At 37.1% G+C, this 20,660-nt stretch overlaps 2 protein-coding genes across 4 annotated transcripts; both read right to left on the reverse strand.

Moving 5' to 3' along the window:
- Positions 1–634: 634 nt before the first annotated feature.
- Positions 635–11,789, reverse strand: LOC137951686 (uncharacterized). 2 transcript variants are annotated; one of them, XM_068798528.1, is made up of 10 exons: positions 11,651–11,789; positions 10,452–10,671; positions 8,082–8,236; positions 7,856–8,001; positions 6,782–6,844; positions 6,401–6,493; positions 5,846–6,007; positions 5,566–5,672; positions 1,308–1,483; positions 635–1,215 (listed from the first exon to the last, which is right to left on the reverse strand). In XM_068798528.1, exons 1-10 carry the CDS (start codon positions 11,748–11,750, stop codon positions 941–943), a joined length of 1,497 nt encoding a protein of 498 aa, XP_068654629.1. In that variant the 5' UTR covers positions 11,751–11,789; the 3' UTR covers positions 635–940. The 2 variants fall into 2 exon arrangements, 1 of the variants encoding a protein (XP_068654629.1); XR_011112156.1 differs by lacking the exon at positions 635–1,215 and having other exon boundaries at positions 1,398–1,483; positions 5,566–5,644.
- A 539-nt stretch (positions 11,790–12,328) lies between these two features.
- On the reverse strand, positions 12,329–20,660 carry LOC137951838 (uncharacterized). 2 transcript variants are annotated; one of them, XM_068798782.1, is made up of 9 exons: positions 20,564–20,660; positions 16,081–17,740; positions 15,036–15,150; positions 14,857–14,945; positions 13,902–14,146; positions 13,717–13,803; positions 13,258–13,357; positions 12,787–13,009; positions 12,329–12,683 (listed from the first exon to the last, which is right to left on the reverse strand). In XM_068798782.1, the coding sequence occupies exons 1-9, from the start codon at positions 20,584–20,586 to the stop codon at positions 12,535–12,537; spliced, it is 2,691 nt and encodes an 896-aa protein (XP_068654883.1). In that variant the 5' UTR covers positions 20,587–20,660; the 3' UTR covers positions 12,329–12,534. The 2 variants fall into 2 exon arrangements, with proteins under 2 accessions (XP_068654883.1, XP_068654882.1); XM_068798781.1 differs by lacking the exon at positions 20,564–20,660 and adding an exon at positions 18,179–18,786.

Here is a 20,660-nt window from a genome sequence, read left to right on the forward strand (position 1 = left end):
GCACTTTGGCACTTTTAAAATTGTATTGGAAAGTGAATTAGTGTACTCAATGTACAATGTAAAATATTTTCTTGTGTTAGTATAAATAATGAAAATTTTAGTGAAAACTCGAGAATGAGTTTATTAATAAAATATTTTGATATAATTAATTTTATTTAACTTTTAATTAAAAAATAAGATAAATAATTTAAATTTTATAAATAAAAATATGAAACTAATTAAATATAAAAAATAATATACCTAAATAATACATGGTTACTTTTATAATGTCTAGATACTTAATGAGATTTTTACTTTTATAATATCTAAATTATCACTCTTAAATTAGTAATTTAATATATTATTAAAAAATCATGAATAAATAAATAAATATTTTATTAATAAAACAAGATAGATTTTTTTATTATAAATTAATACAATAATTACAAAGTAAAATAAAAATATTTTAATTAATTATAAAAAATAGAATGCTTAAACAAAAATATTACTTGATCAAATTCTTACGATATCTTAATTATTATTCTTAAATTAGTAATTTAATATAATATTAAAAATTATAAATTTCACTTTCACTCAGTTTTTCACTTAAAACTATTAAAATTGAATTACCTGTATAATTCACTATTTACACAGTACACTAACGCTTTTGGAGCCACTTTCCCTAATGAAAGTAAAGTACACAAAGCACTAACAGGCCCTAATTCCTGGATTCCTATGTCATATGCTTGAACTACAAACACACTTGCTTGCACTAACGCAGGCTGGTTATCGAAAATGATCACACGAGACGTAACGAACGGCAGCGACAGTTAAATAATAGAACACAAGGGAGACCTTTGTGAACGATACAGAATTTTTTTTTTTACAATGTCACCGACTTATCCGTGTTAAATGAAGTTGCACGCAGAAACATTCCTCTGCATCCTCTTGCCTCTCGAATTCAACCTTTAAACCAACCGAACCACCTTTGACGGGGTCCTTTAGATGAACCTCTGGCATCTTCAGTTGGAGTCAATGTTATCTTCTCAGCATTGGCTACAGCCCAGTCAGTGAAGTTTGGGGAGGCAACTAGATCCTGTAAGGCCTTTTTTGTTGAGTCTCTCGTGAATGCTTCCCATTCCTCCTTCGAGAACCTTCTCCTTTCTGGAGTATTATGAAAGGTGGAATAGTATGTCTCATCATCAGACTGCCTGTGGGGTGTTGTATTAGTTATAACTGCACAAACAATTCTCTGTTAGGTGGGAATGAGATGGAGAGTGATCCAATCAGTTTCTCTCTTTCTGGGACTTTTTTTTTTTTTAACAAACCTTTCACAGGAGTGGAGCAAGGAGAGCATTTTGAAGGTCTGGTTCTACGCATCCGTGATTCGGACCCAGATCTTTGATTTTTTGGAATATATTCATAATCAGCAAGAGAATAATCATAAGAGGCTGGAAAATGGATGTTAGATGTCCAAAATCTTTTTCCTGTTCTACACAGACACCTGCAAGGTTGCAAACAAAAAAACACCCAATTTCATCTCTCAAGAACACATTAAACACATGGAAGACAAAGAAGAAAGGTAATATGAAACAGCAAACAAAACCACATCAAATACAAGTTCCTTACAGCAATAACAAACTCCTAAATAACACAGAACTTTATAAATAAATAACAGAGCAAGATTAACTTCAACAAATGAAAAACAAAAAGGCTTTGAGAGAATATTACTTCACTTTTCAGCTTTTTGTTGGATGCCTTCTCTAAGCATGCTTACTAAGAAGAAACAAGTTTGCTAATACAAGGGAAATAATAGGTCAGAGACCAATATCATTGCTTTTTTTTTTTCTTTCTTAAATGTTAAATACACATGCAAAAATACAAAATCTCATACCTCAATGAGACTTGAACCCAAGAAAAGGGTGACAAAACAGAATAGTTAAGGGGGCAGATAACTTAAAACTGGATTCTGACATATTGTGAAATTTTAACTGCTTCATCCAAGAAAGTCATGTATGCAATTTGATAACTTTTGTGTCAGAAAGCATGATGGTAGGCCTACACAGCCACCCAATAATAGCAGTAGGGATATATGTGTCTACTTAACATCCAACATGTCTCAGATTTGGAGGGTAATGTCATGTTACACCCCAAAGCTAAATCCAGTATTAAAGCCCACATAACGGACATTAAGTAACACATACATCTGTTATATTTCAGATTTTGGGTCCGATACTAACGTCCATTACATGGCACCCGCTCCTGGCTCACATACAGGAACTCACAGTAAACATTTAATAAGAACTAAGTTTCATCTGATTTTTTTTTTTTTTTTGTTGAAATTGTGGATCACTTTTTGTCTATGAATTTGTGGTGTCTCTCTGAGAAATTTTAGCCCCCCAATTGAGGAGCTCAAAGTTGCATAAGACAAAATGATTATTTTGGATTTTTTTTTTTTTAAGAAGAAGATGAAGATTATTTTGGATTTGATGACTAGCATAATCCAGGGGAATCAGGCAGGGAGACCCCCTTTCCCCTTTGCTCTTCAATGTGGTAGCGGAATATCTATCCTCTTTGATCTATTCGGCCAAGAACTTGGGTTGGCTCCTCCCCACAACGGACTGTGCAGCCTTTGATGTGCCGATCATTCAGTTTACAGACGGATACCATTTGCTTTAGGGTTAGTACTATGGATCAAATCCGAAAATTGCGTGCTGTATTGGGACTATTTGAATTGGCTTCTAGTCAGAACATTAACTGGAAGAAAACCACCCTCCAAGGCTATCATATCGACTCACCTGTGCTTTAGGGTATGGCGACGCTTTGGTCCCCCCTTATTGAGAAATTTGAGAATAGAATAGCTACATGGAGGGGAAAGCTTTTATCTACTGCAGGGCAACTCACTCTCCTCACGTCTTGTTTGGCAGGACTGCAAACTATTTATTATCCTTCACGCACTGTCCGACCTCTGTTTGCAATAGGATTGACGCCATTCGACGGCGTTTTCTCTGGAGAGGATCAAATGACACCTTCAAATATCATTTGGTGAATTGGAAGGATATTTGCATGCCCCGTAATCAAGGTGGTTTAGGCATCCGGCCTACGAAGGAGATGAGCAATGCCTTTATGCTCAAATGGATATGGAACATCAACATCAAACATTACAGCCTATGGGGAGATATGGTCAGGTTCTATCTTCAACCTTCAGGTGCCTGGTGGAGGGAGGATGGCGCTACTCGCCTCCTATGCCCGATAAGAAAATCAATTCAAAAGTTCCTCCCAATATTCAGAGATGCAACTTCCTTTCAGACAGGCAATGGAAGGACCCTCCTCTTTTGGTTGGATGAATGGTGAGGCCCCCGCCCCCTCTCTGAGGACTTCCCGGGGCTCTCTAGGGTGGCATAGGACCTCTCTTGCTTAGTGGCTGATTCTTGGAGAGATCACTCGTGGAGTCTCACGTTTCGCCAATGATGAGGAAATTTTGGATTTTTTATCTCTCCTCTCTAGACTCAGCAACATTACTATTCGTGAGCATGCAATTGATAAACTGACATGGAAGTCTAACAATAATGGCTGATTCACAGTTGCATCCGCCTACTCTCACATTAGAAAGCAAGATTATAGCATGCATGAGCACAAGTCAAACCTGGCATGGAAGCTCTTAGCGCCTAGTAAAATCAAATTCTTCGTGTGGACGACCATCAGGGAACAGATCCTCACCTCTGACAACCTCTATAAAAGAGGTTACACAACCCCCGATCGTACTTGTCCCCTTTGTGGTGTGTGCGACGAGACAGTCCAGCATGTTCTCTTATATTGTGATATTTCTTGGTAAGTCTGGATGAAGATATTTTAGAAGATTGGACTCCAAATGGGGCTACATCAGGACCTTTTCGGTACCTATGAGATAATTATGGGGATCCGCCGTCCTAGGTTGGGCAAGATGATTTCTTGGCATGTCTTGCGTATGTCCCATGGTGCCTATGGCTCGAGCGAAATAACCGGAGATTCAACTCCAAGGCTAGCACCTCGGATAATACAGCTCCTCAAGCAGTGGGCCTTATCTCGAGTTGGTTACATACTAGGAAGGAGTTTTCCTCTCTAACGGGCATTTCCCTTCGGGAAAATTAGGGTTTGATTGAGCATATGGCGGGCCCCTTTAGGAATCCGGTTATAGTCACTTGGGATCCTCCCCCTTACGACTACATCAAACTCAATTTTGATGGCAGTGCTTTATGTTGTCCTGGGCCGGCTGGAGTTGGTGGTATTTTCAGAGACAGTAGTGGCGACCCTATTCTATCCTATGCTGGGCTGGTGGGTATTGTAGATTCAAAATACTGCTGAAGTGAGTGCTCTTCTATTCGGCCTCCAAATCTTTAAAGAGTGGCTTCATGGCAAGCTGTTTATCAAAGGAGACTCAAAGACTGTCATCAGCTGGTGTTCAAAAGATAACTCCCCTCCTTGGCGCCACTGGCCAATCACTGATTGTATTGCTGACATTGTGTCATTCAATCATTGTAATTGGAACCTCGTTCCTAGATCAGCCAATTCTTTGGCTGATAAATTGGCAAAATTCGGAACCTCCCAGCAATCTCTCATTGTTTGGGAAGGCTTCCCCTCTTGTAATTTGCTCGTTTGAGCTCTCTTCATAAAATTCCGCATCATTTAAAAAAAAAAAAAAAAAAACTTATTTCCTGATTATTAATCCACATCACTTTTGCATCAGGCAAGAGGTGACTCCAAAACATGCCATTTCAGCAAGTATTAAGTTTCTTAAATGTGTGATCGGTGCGAAAATTTCACTATAAACAGACTCCTCATAAAGAGAAGCTCCATTTTTATTAAACTTAAAGATCATCACTAGTAAATAAAGAATAAAAGAGACGAGTATCCTTCAACTATCACTGGGATGGTGCAAAACTGTGAGTACAAATTTACTCGTCTGAGAAGAGCCTTCAATTCTGCTTCTATAGAGCCACAGTGCCCTGACAGACCTAAGAATACCATTAGAGTCTGCCCCAAGCAGTCCTTTACTATGCCTCTTAACTCCTGCTGGCGTGGGGTTCTATTGAAGAGACAGAGAGACAGAGAGATAGAGAGGACCTTGTGGCCATTTAAGGGGTATCATGGTCATCAAGATTGACAGTCTCCATCCAATTTGTCAGAATGATTGAGCTGTCGAGGTGAAGAACTCTTCCCTCCGTATCTCATGGTTTGCCTTCCAGTGAAGGAACACATGATTTGCTGTTTCTTCCTCTCCACCACACAGCTTGTGTAGAGAGACAATTGCTTCATTTACAATGTGTAATTGCATAGTAACATGGGAAAACATCAACATAAATGAATTTGCATTGAGTAAAATATAGTTGTTTAACTATAAGGGAAAACATCAAGTATCAATAATTAGCACGTAGAGAACCTAAATCTATCAAAAGATTATACTTGTGTCAGTTCAAATTCCAAATCTTTTGATTATTTGCTGGTCAAGGTCAACTTGCAATCACATTTGAGAACATAAATACCACTGGCAACTAAATGATACTTAAAAGTAAAATGATGAAAAAACTTTAGATACAGCAGTCTTACTTATATAAACGGCGTAGAAGTCTGTGTTTTACTATCCTCCTTGTAAAAGCTGAAATCATTATAGCAGAAACCAATGCCTCTGTTGCCAATAAGGTGTCCAATGAGCTCTAATGATCATAGAAAACCTTCTCAGAAAGTATTCTCCATTTTAAAGTTAAATTATTGAACAGAAATGTGAAAACATTTATTAAAAAGCACAAATCCTGGAATGTAAAAGGAAGAAAAACTAAATCTTCAAAAATTTAACAAATCATGAAGTGCAAAAGAACATGTCAGGTACCTGGAGAATCATGACAGCAGAAAAGATCCAAATGGACCACTTTACAAAGTGAGCTATGCTCACATCTACACATCCATATTCAGTCAGGACAACTTTGCGAACTCCCCAGAAGCCTAACCATGCTCCAGCCAGAATCAGGATAACCAGCAAAAAGATTGCTATCTGCGAGTGTCACTTAAGTGGAAAATTGAAGTTCCTAGGTCAGTGATTTATCTTAATTTGACAAATATACACTAAACAAAATTAAAGTAGCAAAAAAAATTGCAATAATATGTTGAAAGTGTTTCAGTGTGCAAAGTAGATGCCTCATCTTGTTCTCCCTTTTCGTTTTGATTTATGACAAAACCATGCATGCAAAAGTACACAATTTGCACAATAGAAGCACAGGAAGAAAAAGCTTAATTCCCATCCATATTCGCTTTCTTCACAAAAAAGAGTGTTTCAAATAAAAACAAATCAAAACATACTGACTTATACAGGATTAAACATATCACCTAACACAGCAGTGAATATAAACAAACAAGAAGGAAAGGGAAACCAAAGAAACTTACGTACAGGATTAAACATATCCTCACTCAATCCTATCTCAACAAGGGCTGATCGCAATAATCCAGATAAGTAGCGCAGAAGAAAAGATCCAATTCCAACCTAAAATTAAGTAAAGATTAGTAATACTAAATTAATTCATTTAAAAAGTAAACTACCCAAAGTAAAAAACCTTAAAATTATCATGAAGGGGAAATATTTTTTAAAATGTTGATTACACATGCATAGTACACTCAATCCCCCTAGTGGGACTTGAACCCAAGAGCTCACACTAGCATAAAGGGGAAGCATTTGAAAGGAACAACCAGGAAAGAGTTGTCAAATAGAGAAAGATTGAGCTGTGGCCTTTAGTTTGAATGCAGAACTAGAAATGAACCATTAATTACTCACAATTGATGAGTACATAACAATGGCAAGGGAACTCTTTCGTCCTGTTGGTAGCAGCTTCATACCCTAACAAAGGCATGGAATGCAAGTGAATTAAAATGCGCAAAGCAGTTTGAATTAAAAAAATAAATAATACAACTAGGATTAACAACTGATATGGCGGAGATGGTTGGCTGAAAGCATGGATCAAAGACAAGGAAATAGGCCAAGAAAACTGACTTTGGTAGATTGTAAAGTGAAATGAAGCATGGCCGTAATTTTCATTCCATATCAACTATTATTATGATTGAATCATCATTTCCTTGTTTTTTTCAAGACTTAAGATTTTAATAGAATGCAAGTTAATATGGTGAATCTGGCAAATCATTTTGCTAATCATTCACCAAATTGAACAAGATCAGAAAACATTGTTTCTAAGAACTAAAACAAGCTAGGATTTTTCTCTAAGTTCTTTGAAAGTATTGCTTTTTGAAGCATTGATTCACACATCAACTTTTTTCATTTGCCAAGCTCAAGTTGGTACAGGTACCACATTGAACATAACTGATTATATCCTCAATTTTGTTATGTGATTATTGCTTACAAATAAAGAGGTTACTCAATGAATTACCATAGAAAAGCAAGCTCAAAAGTAAAGTAGTATACAAGATAATTGAGAACAAAAACTAAAGTACATGCATCCTTTTCTAATAACATGCTGCTAACTAATATCAAGAAGCACAGATAATTTTTTGAAGCCCATATTTAGAGAGCCGTATTCATCCTCCAAGGGACCACAGTAAACAAGCAAGTTACTTGCATATTTCTAGTATAATGGTACATGTGGTTCTTTTACTTTCTTTTTCTTTTTTCCAGAAGTTGTGATAAGCATAATATGGAAAATCAACACAATGACAAGGCAAGCGAATTGTCAAGACAAAAAATACAAGAAGGGACTAGTATAGAACAGTTTTGGATGATTATTTATTTGGAAAAAAAAACACTCCTATGAATTCAGCCAGCAAATACAGCAGAATACCATTTATAGCCAAAGAAAGTGCCGAGCAAAAAGAAAAAAATCCAGAGAGATTTGCGTACCTGGAAAAGGACCATTAGTATCACAAGGATGACACCGATGGTCATTGCACTGCTATAATAGAACACAACAGACATGCTTAGGGAAGGTGCTAGTGTCATCAGAAGAGTTCCCAATACCAAAAATATAACACGATACCACAAATATTCTGCAAAATGATATGGTGCCTGTGAAGTCAATACCACTAAAGCCAGCACCTACCATATATTAAGATTCAATTAGTATTACCTTCTTCAGTAGATACTTCAAGAGATACCGAGGACCTACTAAGCATCCGTATGTCCAAAAATTTATCGCCAAAAGGTGAGATGGATCGAATCCATGAAACCTTAAGTTTTTCCCACTCCCCAGGAGAGCAATTTCCCAATCCAAGAGAAGCATTCCTGAAAATGACAATAAACCAACGTTTTAATATGTTGTCTAACTAAAACATAAGAAATGAATCAAACAGTATCTCACCAAATCCTGATAAACTAACTTGTAACTGCTAAAGATGAAGCAAACAAAGATTCCCTACTACTTCAGCTCCAAACCTACACGTTCAACTTGGGCACATATGCTTAGCAGATGTTCGGATGTTCATTTCATGCCTATACTGAATCAATTCACACCTCAAACATGGAAGTGTTGAAAGAGCTTGCTTGACTAAACTATACAATCTCTGTATTGGTCTAGCCAATTGAGGAGCCAGCTGAAACCTACAATGCACACCAGTGCTCCACAACTTGATACTTACTCTTTTGCTTCTTTGTGAACTATGGATTTGATGTTTATATTTGCTAGATATAGTTCCAAGAGTAAGAGAAGATCGAAGTAACAAGAGACCAGTAACCAGTATCATGGACCAGAAAAGAAGGTGTCAAGGAAGCCTTGAAATCAAGCAGATCATAAAAAATGAATGAACCAGGATTTTCTTGCTAAATGGCTAGGGCATTTCGATACCTGATAATCTTCAATGTCGAGAAATAACATCTCCTTGAGGTACCAACACTGGGAGATGAATGGCTCCCCCAAGATCCCATACCTACTGATTTCTTTTAACTTTTGGATGACTATTAGCTAATCTTAAGACTCGAAATACTTGGGGGATTAGAATCGATGAAAGAGACCATAGTCCATAAGATACTAAATTGTGGCTTGACAGTAATGGCCCACTTGCAAAGACTTACCTCATTGTCCCCAGGCTTGCTCAAAACACCTATGTTTCTGTTTGAGACTCCTCCTTGGTGGATAACCATCTCAGTTGCAACCTCATCATCCATTATGGCTTCAGTGATACTGAACTTTTTGATATTGGTAGCCCTGCTCCTGTTCACTCTTGACTACCATTCCCTCCATGAACACTGCAAGGACTGGCTTATCTGGACCGGTAGTATCACCAAAAAATACATAATTTCCTCCTTATGTATCTCTCTCGTCTCCTAAACCAACACCACTCATTCATTGTGTTCCTTCTGTAAGAAAATATCACCTCCCACCCATCCTGCCCACACACCCAGCTCATTTCTTTTGTTTCTCAGTTCACTCTTGATCAGCTATTCAGGAGGAGTCTCCATTTCGACAATCAGTAAAGGTGGATCACCTATTCACTGAGGCACCTTCATTTTTTTACTAGAGAAGAGGGGAGATGACGCAACTTCAGCAATTCTTCATTTGCAACTACCAGAACTGAACAATCCTACTGTAAATTATCTTCCGCTGACATCTTCAGGGCCAACTGGAAAAAGAAAAATAGTCACACCTTTGATGGGATTTCCAAGCCTTTTACGGCACTGATTGAGTAAACGTTTCACTATATCCTACTTTTGACCTAGTAAACTCCCAGAGCTTTGTCAACCATCTGAAGCTATAACCAAGGAGAACTAGAAGCTAGCAACAGCCTTCTTGGTACTTGATTGGGTGTTGCCTATTAGTAGAACCCCCTTATGAGGGTTGGCTGAAATAAAATTAGATGGAAGCTCAAGAGGCAGAACAGGTCTTATGGTGGTGGTGGTGTAATTTGAGATAATATGAGGAGGATCAACCTTGTACATGATGCTCCTTTTGGGGTTGGATTACTGACGGCTAAGTTGTGACCATACATGTTTGTTATAAAGCAAGGATATGCTATGACTTACAGCTAAAAACTTTTTTCAAGACAACTTCTCTTTATTAAGTGGAGTCTAAGCTTGTATATCTTTGTTCATTTGTGGTTCATAATGGATCTACTCTTTTTTTCGATTTTTTATGTTTGCTTTCAAATCTTTCAATGTTTTTAATTAATGTTGGCATTAAAATTCTTGAGACATATGAAAAAAAGCACATTTATGTAATGGATATCTACGAGAAATTAGTTATTGCACCAAATCCTCTGGTCATCACAGACTACACCTCATACATACAATTCAAGGATTTAAAATTTATCCACAGAAACAGAGCTCAACAGGATGAACTTTCATCACTTAACAGAGCAAATCCAGCCTTCAACTTCCACCAGTGAGCACTGTTTGACAAATTGCATGCTTAGGGGTGCTATACTAGACCACTCATTGTTTCTGCAACCCAATGAGCTCATCAAGGATTACACCAAAGATATGAAACTCTAGGCTTCACATTTACCTGTGAAAACATATCTCAACATTTTGGGGATAAACTCCAGGACTTGTCTGAGAAAATTCAACCTTCAACTTCCATGAATGAGCATATTTTGCCAGATTCTGGAACCTTGACAGACCTTGTATCTGAATCCTCCTAACAACCAGTGAGGTGCCTGGCCTTGAAGTTGGGGTCTGCTCTGACTGGTTGCCAGCAGATATCCGCACTGTATTAGGATGAGCAACTGCACAGACATAGTGGTGGCCAAAGCAAATAATTTCAGTTCTCCATCAAGATACTTTACAAGAAAGAAAAGAGCGCCTTTTGGAAAAAGGTAATCTTCTTTTAAAGGATGGCCAACAGTTGTGCATGAACAGCCAAACATATATTACTACCATTCTTACAAATATCCCATCTCACCAAAATGACTTTTAGCAATAAAAATTTCAAATAATAGGTATGCCATTCACAATATCCCTGGAACTTTCTGATCAGCTAACTTTCTCATAGTTAAGCTATCTGAGTCAAGCTTAACAACTATAGCCTATTTGTAAAATAATAACTGGAACATGATTCCAACTCTTGGTTCCCATCTCTTGAAAAGAGAAACACATTCAAAACATATTTTCATATAAGAATATGCACTACCACCCCCTTAATAAGTTACTCAAGAACGAAACAAAAAGTACTTGGAGTACTGATAATGGAAAAAAGTCTATTATAGTTGATAATGGAGTTATGACAATTTCAAATATAAGAAATTACAGGAAAGGTTACCTACTCAGATCTTCTTAGAACATGATATAGACTTGTCTTGTTTGTCAACATCTCTTGGTAGCACCAACTTTCCCCATAACCAAAACTCTTGCGGGAGATTATTGTTTAATGGTTCTTTGAAAAAGAGTAAATTTCATGCAAGGACTCAAAGCCACCACGTAATAGGTTAAAGCATGGAAAGTGACTGCAAGTCAATTCCTACATAAATGAAAACCGAAGTTCCGATACAGCAATTTTTTTTGTTATTCTTCGAATTCATTCAAAGAGACATTTACAGTGTTACAGCAAAAAATTCGCAGATGATATACATTCTTTTTTGTCAATTCCTACATATACAGCTAACTTCTTCGCAAAAGTTATAGAAGAAATGGATCCCGTGAACTTGATAAGTTCGCGAATATTTTCCCAAATCAAATGGAAAAATCTGAGGGAAAAAGAGTTCTTACCCACGGACAATTCTGATCCTGTGACGCTCGGGTATAGCGAAAGATGTAAAATTGACAGAACGAAAACACAGGAAGGAAACAAACGAGCAGAAATGGCCATCGGGAGTTCAATTCTCCTTAGATGCGAATTGGCATTGAGAGTGGCATAACGCCGTTATCGCATAAGCGAATTCGCTCACTTAATAAAGCGCAGGGCAGGGCGTGTTCGGTATAACTTTTTAACACGAGAGGCGCATTTGATTACAACGGAAAATAGATTTTTTTTTTTTTTTTTTAACTTCAAGCAAATAAAATCCTGTAATTTTACTTAAAAAAATTGATGTAGAGAGGGGAAAGTATTGTAAGTTTTATAATTTTACATGACGTAATAAATATTAATATTATTTAATAGATTTGAAAGTTCTACTATACAAAGTGGAAAATACATTTGGTGCAAAAACATGAGAAATGGTTATCGCAGTCGTCCCACAATGATCAATAACTATCTCCCACAATGATCAATAACTATCTCAACCGTCCGATCATCAACGACTATCTCAATCATCCATCATCCGATAATGATCGAACGGCTGAAATAACCATTTCTCATGTTTCACACCAAATAACATTACAAAGCTCAATCTGCAACACCAACGGAAGTTTCCAACCAAAAAAACACCAACTAGTAAAAGGCCGAGGACTACTTATTGACATTGTATAGACAAGAAGGTATTGACAAAAAAAATAGAGAATTAGAGAACTAAAAAATTTGTGAAACTCTACATGTTAACCTCAGTTGATTTCTTCCTATGATCCGATGGTGGTTGATCTTCTCCAAAGGAAATGTACAATTGGTGGGAAAAGAATGTTCACCGTACGAATCCTATAAAAAAGAAACAGTAGATCTAGTCTGTTTTACGCCGCACTCTTCTTTTGTAAGCTTGAAGAATCTTGGGAACTCCACTGAGCATCAGAGGCATCAATTCCAACACAGGATGTTGTATGTCACAATCCATTTCGACAACTAGTTGATCTTCAAAGTTTTCTTGGCTTTCTGCAGATTTGGCAGATGGCATTACATAAGAATGGCTATAGCAAGAAAAAATAGATATAAGGAAGAAATATGGAAGAAATTTAGTAAAGGCCATTATAGGGACCTCTCCGTTTCATGGCTTCAGATGCAGATGCCGTTCTTTTAGTTTCAGATGTCAAGAGTTTCTGACACATAGTTGTGCCTTGAAATTCCAGAAAGATGTAGCTCAAAAGTTTCATCCTTTCTGAATGAGCCAGCTTGCTGAATCCAAATGAGGAAGTCCATGTGCTTACTAGCTGGGCGGCTGCCGGCAAAAACAATCTTTCCACTCCCAAACTGAAGAGCATCTGAACAAAGACATGAGATATATTTCTCATCAATACACGGTTTACTCTCCTCAAGAATAATTTCTTCATAAACTACTAATGAAGCATCAGCTTTGCACCATATAAATACGCTTCTTGTTCAATATTAATTTCAGAAAAAAACTCCCCAAATGGCCATTGAATCATAGGTTCATTCAAACCACGAGAATATACTAATTCATAACAAGTAATTTTCTAAAATAAGTGTATATTCGAGGCCACAAAATTACCTTTTCTAATTCTCCAACAAGAAGGCGGCACATTCCTTGGCGGCGGTACTTGAAACGAGTACCAACAAGTGGCATTTCAGCAACCTTTCCACCAAAGATCCTGGAGATCAAACAATACATTGAGAAGAGAAATAATCAATGATTTAAAGAAATAACACAAAAAGAACTATTTTCCTTTTCTTAAATTATCCTGGGGTGGGCGTTTAGGAAATGTGTAACATATCAGGTTTTCCAAAACCCAATTTCTCAGATGTTATGAGCTGCATAATGTGAGACACCCCATCACTAAAATTGTGCAACTTGAAGTTATATGTATTTATAGGGATGTTGCAGTAAGAGGGACTTTATAAGGGGTGTAGAGCACCCCCCACCAAAGAAAAGAAAAAAATCTGTGGTATTATGAGATACACGTCTGCTAGATGCCTGCCTATGATATTGCCTGCATATTTTTTGGCTTACCTTATGGTGGCTACTGTTACAAGCTCATCGCCCTTCTGTAAGCACATGGTATAGAAACCCTTGAAGTTCAGTCTCTTCAGCAACGATCTGAAATCATGAGCACACTAGGGTTAGTAAACTTGCGGAATAATAGAAGCAGTTTTTTTGGAAAGAAAGACATTGGCAGTAGAAACTACAGATCTCACCGTCTATTGAAAATGACATCAGTGACAAGATCACTCTTGGTAAGGGGTTCAATAACAGGTTCAAAGCATTCATGCAGCACATTGATTGCTTGCAAGAGCTTGCTGTGTTCCTCGGACTTGGTTTCAACAACAGATGCATCAATAGCATCATCATTTTCTCTCCTTGACCTCAAGATGGTCCATGAGAAATCATCTAGACTTGTAGGATTTAATTTTCCCAAGAGTTCACTGAGACTGGCATTTATCTGCATGGGAATAACAGTTGGGAGTCAACAATCACAGATGAAACAACTTCAAAGGGTACATTTGACAATGTTGCTGTTCAATCTATGTGTGCAACTAACAAATAATTAGAAAGATAATATTGGCGTAAATTTCCTTGAGACAATGAATGAACTACATGAACAAAAATTTTATTGATCCATAATGGAACCCAGTTGATAGACAGTGATGACCTACAGTATTGCTCATAAGAAACGAGAACTATGGAGCCCTGCCAGATATGCAATAACAGGTCAGCAGAATCAAAACTCTACTTTAAAAGCAACAAATGCTAGTAGTTTAAGATCTATGTTCTTGGGTTTTCCAATGAGTCCAATCAGTGATCTACCTGCAGATTATGCTCTAGAATGGTCCATAAGGAAATGGAAGTAGAACAGGAATCATAATAACACCTTTATTATTATAAATTAAGAAAAATATATCCAAGGATTTCACTACTACAAGTTGAACATCTAGAGGTACGTTGATGAAAAATGACAATCATATACATTGCAAACCACTAGCTCATGAATCTAATATAAACCCAAATGATGATAAGTATTTACTACAAGTGCTCCTCACAATGGACAAAAGAAAAAGGTACATTTACTAAACAGAAAAGAACCCAGAGTTTGAAGGGAAACTCTTAGTCAATGACATGGATTAGGAAAACCATAGAGAAACATAATCATACCTTTAAACATTCCTCACTACAAAACCAATTCTCTAAAGGAAACCTTCCATCTCTTGCTTGACCCTGTTCTCTCAAGCAACCCAGATGATCTAAAACACATGAAAGGAAAAGAAAAGGTTTCAGATTCTACAGTAGAAAGACGTGTCAATTTGAAATTTTATTAATAGAAAGTTACTCACATTTATGCTCACATTGACCACACCATATATCTTCTTTGGTGCCACCAACGAATTCACCCTGGCCACATAGAGCACATTGACATGAAGAGCAAAGCCATTTCCCACTCGGCAAATCCTGTATTACACAGTAATTTAATATCAAAGTCTCAACAAAAAAAAAGAGACCCTTAATGTAATGGTCCACGTTCTAAATTCAACTAGTTCAGGCTTATAGCAAAGCTGAATACCAAAAGCCTATCCTAAGATCCATAAACTGAATCAACGCTTTAGCAAATTAGTAATTCCTATTATATGTTCAAGAAACAATATAGCCAGCAAGTGATCTTAACCGCATCACATTCCAGTGTTGGTCCTTTCGATAAGAGCTTTCTTCTCCCATATTTGTTTAGTCAAAGCTCGGTCTTTGTGTCCGTTTAGACCCCAGTTTGAAGAGAGAAAGTAGAAGAAGAAGTACAAAGAATGAGGAATTTGGTAAAAACCTACCGTGAAAATTTTTTTTGGGTGACCAGCAATAAAGAATACAACAAGTCGTGGTTAAGAACCTCCTAATAAGGGGGAGAATGGAAGATGGAGAATTTGCAACAAAGATATTAAAGGTTGAAGATCATAGAAGCCACATGGACCTGAGTTTCTTGAAGACCAATTTTTTTGGTAAAGAATAACTTTTTGTATTTTCTTTTTATGTTTATGGGACTCAGACAAATTCTGTAACAAGCTGGAGCTGTATGCTCCAGCTTGAGGGAGAATATCAAAAGGTATAATTAAGTTTTACTTATTTTCCTGTTAAGTGTTTTCTACTAAGAAACTGATTTCCTAGGGTTCAAGGGCTGCAAAAACATGGATGTAATTTTTTATATAATTTAAGTTATAAATAGCCAAGAGGGGTTTGTAAACCCTAATCTCTCCCTTTTTTTTCCAAAAAAAATTAACATTTTGGAATGAACTGTCTTAGATATACTAATTTTGACCAAATTACATGTAAACTAATTCTTCAATGTAAATGTGGAGGTTTTTATTAAAAAAGACATCAGCAGACATACCATACCTCCAGACCAACACAAGCCAGGTGAAATGCAGCAGGGCAACCATCACATAATAGTAAATTTCCATCATGGTAACAAATGGAGCATATATCATCCTCCTCAAGTAGTAAATTTTCTGCCTTTGCCATCTTGGATGTGCCTGGTTTGTACCTTCTACATTCAGGTGCACTCTTTACTTCATTTTGACACTCTAGTAGAGATCTCCCATCAGATAAGTAAATATTAGCAGCAGGTCTGTGATTAGAGCTCCCAGCATGAGCCTCAAAGGCACTAAGATTGAATATTTTGTTGCAACAACTACACCTAATTCCTTCCTTACACACCTTCCCTGCAGCCATAACTGATCCATTCCTTCTATTGATATAACTTACCTGCTGCATCGGAAATATAACACCATTATCCATAAGCCAAGATAGAACTGTTCGAGGATTTTTACGTTTTGGACTTGATAACACAACTGGTGATTTGCTCAATTCAGCTACTGCCTTTTGCTTTCTTGATGTTCTCTCATATTTTGTAGGTCCTCCTGGGCTTTTCTGAACCTTAGTTATTGAAGAAGATTTCCTGTTTTCCAATTTCTTCTCAAACTCTTCATCTCTCCTAAAGATTTCACTAAGAGAATTTTCTGAAAAAGATTTCCTGTTTTCCAATTTCTTCTCAAACTCTTCATCTCTCCTGAAGCGTTCACTAAGAGAATTTTCTGAAAAAGATTTACTGCTTTTGTATTTTTTTTGGATAGCCAAACATCCACTTGGCCTAATTGCTTTAGCCTTGGAAATTTCATTATTTTCTTCCATCCAGACCTTGCAAGCCATCTGAAGAGAAATGTAGACCTTGCCATTGGGTGCAGTATACCTCAGCTCTTGCGAGCGTCCCTTTCTGATGTTCCAAAATTTCCACCCTTCAAAAGAGAGGTGCTTCTTGGCTTTTAGCCTCAAGCTCTTTAAGTCTATATTTGACTCTCCCCTAGTAACTTTCCCATTCATAAACTCAAAAGCACTCAGGTCAATCAGAGCCTGAGGACAGTATTCTGGTTCCACCAATACATTCCCCATAAATTTTGGTGATTTTCTCTTTGCGTGGCTGTTTGAACTCGAGGTCAAGTTAGAGTTTCTGTGTATTTCTTCATATCCATAATCTGAATTGATCTTCTCCTGTTTTTCCTTCATTTCTCTACAGATTTTGAGCAAGGAGTAGTAAATGTTTCCTTCGGGTGATACATATCGGAACTGAATGCCACTCACATCTTCTTTACTGTCAATCCTCCAACCCTCGAACAAAAGATGCTCTCTAAGACTGCCCATCATTTTCTGGTTCCTGTCCTGTGAACAATAATCAATAATTGACTGAGGCGAGCACCTAGGTTTGGGAAGCGACTTCAATGATAATGGATTCCAGGCTCCTTTACTTCTTGTCCAGGGTGAATCCTCACAAATTTGAGATGTGTTCAAGGAAGTAGCATCCATAAATTCTTCAATGTGTTCACGGAAAGGATCATCTAAATGGCCTCCAACAACTGGATCATAGTCATCTGTACACTGTATTGCTTTAAGCTCTGACAACTTTTCTTCATTCACAACTTCTCCATCAAAGTTCTCATCCATGATATCATGCATTATTTCTTCATAACAATTATTCATTTCTTTAAACACTGTCATCTTCCTGCATGGAGAACATCGAATGTGTCATATAAATAGAAAACAAAAGAAATTATTGAACTACTACCATTTTGTTATATGACTCTTCAAATGTTTATTTAATTACTTCATTGCTGATGTATTTATCTCATTTCTCATTGTTAATTAAAAAAATTCAACAAACGAACATATTCCAATGTTAATATCAGTGACAAAGTTTAAAACCTAAAACCCATATTTATCAAACAAATCTTCAAAGCCCTTCACTGCGATAAACTTCCGAACAGATACAGTAGTCCCAAGAAGAATTGTTTTTTACAGGACAGAGTTTAACTGGTCAAGTTCAATGTAGAAAATGAGTTTTTGTGATTTATAAAATGACAGGACAACATTTATCTCTTGTCAAGTTCAATATAGAAACACTTATAAGAAATTGATAAGAGTGAATGTGGTAGAAACAAACCTGCAATATATGGATGACAGGAGTTGGGCCTCCATTTCTTCTTGGATTGTGAAATTGAAAGTGAAACTAATTAAAGTGAAGGGTTTAAACTAGTGCTCAACTGCCTCAAATATTCCTCAGTCATTCTTTAGACGTGTAGGTTGCATGCATGGGGCATCCGCACTTTAGGTCCTATATATACCAAATCTTTGAGGCCACATTGCAAGCAGGGACATGACTTTAATGCATGGATAGATATTCAGGCTTATATAAAATGCGAGTCCATTGCTTTTAGTGTAATGCCTCTTAAATATAATTCCTATCCAGTTTACACTAAAAGGTGGATTTGCAACTTTATTTGCTTACCTGTAGCCCAAAGTCAAAAGCTGGAATAGCTACTTTAGTATTGGACTTGTGAGATGGGTTTCATATCAAATTTGTTGTACCACATCCCAAGATTGAACTGGGTCTATATATAATCCAGGTCTTAGGTACACATAGGCAGGGACTGCTAGTTGCTTCCACAAGTTAATGTATTTGATGTGAAACTAGGGGTGGCAAGTTGACCAAAACTTGCGGTTAAACAGGTCAAACCAAGGCCAACCCATCCATTACATATAGGTTAGAAATGTAAGCCTGAACTTGGACCAACTGGGTTCAGGTTCAGATCAGCACACTTAAAATCTAAAAAAAACAGAAACACATAAAATTTGATAAGCAAATAGCGGAAAAAGGAAAAATAAGGTTAAAAAAAAAAATTTAGTAGTAAGCAACTTACTTTAAATAGCAAAAAAAAGGAGAAAAAAACAAAGGTATGGTCTGGTTTGATCCAGTTCAAATATGTCAACCAGACTGGTTCAATCTTGCTCTAACTATTTTGAGCAATCAAACCAGGACCTGTCAGTTCTTGGTGTCAAATTCAAACTTGACAGGATTATTAATGTGTTCAGGGATAAACCCAAATCCAAAGGAATTACTAAACAGAACAGGCGATAAACCCAAACCCTGCACATTTATAATTCAGGTCAGGTTCAGGTCAAATATATGGGTCGGGTTTGGATTGAATCTCCGGGTTGCGTAAGATTTTGCTGCCCCCCATGTGGAACCATAATAGGCACCATAATGAGAACTTGGATCAGCTGTGGAGCAAGCTGCTCCACAGAAAACGTACAGCCAAAGGAGAGCTGAAACGTCAGCCCCATATGAGGCATGTGTGACAGCTCTCCTCATCTCCCCCTTGATTCATCTTTTCCTGCAAACATATAACTAGAAGTCAGAAATATGTGCTCTTGGATAGGTCCAAGCCAGTTGAACACTTACTAGCAAGTAGAGTGAATACACTCTCTCCGACTTTTAACTATTAAAGCAAAAGGTTTACTTTCTCTTGTTTAAACACATGATACACCTGAATCATTAGTAATTTTCTTATTTTCCAAACCATCTTTTTAAAAATCACAAATCTGAAAAAACAAAATAAGCCTGCAAAAGCCTTCTACTATATTTCATCTTACTACATGCATGCAAAAGCCATTTTTCTTTTTCTTTTCTTTGAAAATTTAGGTAGTTTAAAGTAGACTAGAAGAAAATAGTTCAGTTCACAGCAGAACGTAACTGATCTTCTTCTTTTCTTCGCACACAACATCTTCAACGTCAACCAATATTGAGTCAGTCGTGATTCTCAAAATCGACAAATCTACACCATCGGCAGAAATGACGTGGATCCATCTGAGAAGATTCCAATAGGTAGACAAAAGGTCTAGAAAGTTCCAATAGCAACAAACAATAGGAAATCTTCTGCTATTAACAAATTCGATTTTATTGCCTTTCAGAAAACAATTGATCACGTGATTAGCAGTGTCAGTCAGATGTGACCAGCTGCTAGTGCAATTAATTTGACTTCATTATATCTATAGATGTCCAATGGCAAGAGATAGAATCATGGCATCGGAAGCAAAACTCGGGTAGACATACCAACCACTCAAACCCAGCCAGATTCACCCAATTCAAGAATTGAGATTAATGAATCACAGAATGCAGGTCAGTACAGGTTTAAGCCTCGAACCAAACACGTCAATGGCACTTAACCTTCTCTTTTCGCAAGAGAAAACCGGTATCTCTTTAGCATATACTACAAACCGTAAGCCAAAAACTATAATTTTGACGTGAACGAACTGGCAAAAATTCTTTAAGCTACAAGATTGGAAGATAATGCTCATTGAAGTATTTAAGAACTAAGAAAATAGACGAAGAGAGAAGGAGAAGTACCGACAGAAAGTTCACCTTCAATCGCCAGGGCAACGATCACGAAGGATCGCAGATAAGAAAGGTAGAAGAAAGCGAGAAGAGAAGAAGATAATGCCAGTTCGACTTTGCTTTTAAAAAGAAACAAATTTTTTTTTTCTTTACCTGGAATCGCTTCTCTGCAACATCGTATCTGGGGAAAACCAATTGCACGCCGGGTCTTCTGCACTGGTTTCGTTTTCCTCTCCTTCGAGTGATGGAG

This window comes from Aristolochia californica, unplaced genomic scaffold (genome assembly GCF_029961685.1).
Source record: "Aristolochia californica isolate CCGP_79_NKW_82.1479 unplaced genomic scaffold, dmAriCali1.0.hap1 SCAF_15, whole genome shotgun sequence".
Classification (NCBI taxonomy): domain Eukaryota; kingdom Viridiplantae; phylum Streptophyta; class Magnoliopsida; order Piperales; family Aristolochiaceae; genus Aristolochia; species Aristolochia californica.

Bases quoted from the DNA above. Each gene is read 5' to 3' on its own strand.
- LOC137951838 (XM_068798781.1), bottom strand. From the start codon at position 18,213: ATGGAGGCCCAACTCCTGTCATCCATATATTGCAG. The intron at 14,946-15,035 runs GTGAGTAACTTT...CATGTGTTTTAG, and splicing joins TGGTCAATGTGAGCATAAAT to ATCATCTGGGTTGCTTGAGA. The intron at 12,684-12,786 runs GTCCCTATAATG...CCAAATCTGCAG, and splicing joins TGAAGCCATGAAACGGAGAG to AAAGCCAAGAAAACTTTGAA.
- LOC137951686 (XM_068798528.1), bottom strand. From the start codon at position 11,750: ATGGCCATTTCTGCTCGTTTGTTTCCTTCCTGTGTTTTCGTTCTGTCA. The intron at 8,237-10,451 runs GTAAATGTGAAG...TGTCATTTTCAG, and splicing joins GTTGAGATATGTTTTCACAG to GAATGCTTCTCTTGGATTGG. The intron at 5,673-5,845 runs GTACCTGACATG...TATGATCATTAG, and splicing joins CTGCTGTCATGATTCTCCAG to AGCTCATTGGACACCTTATT.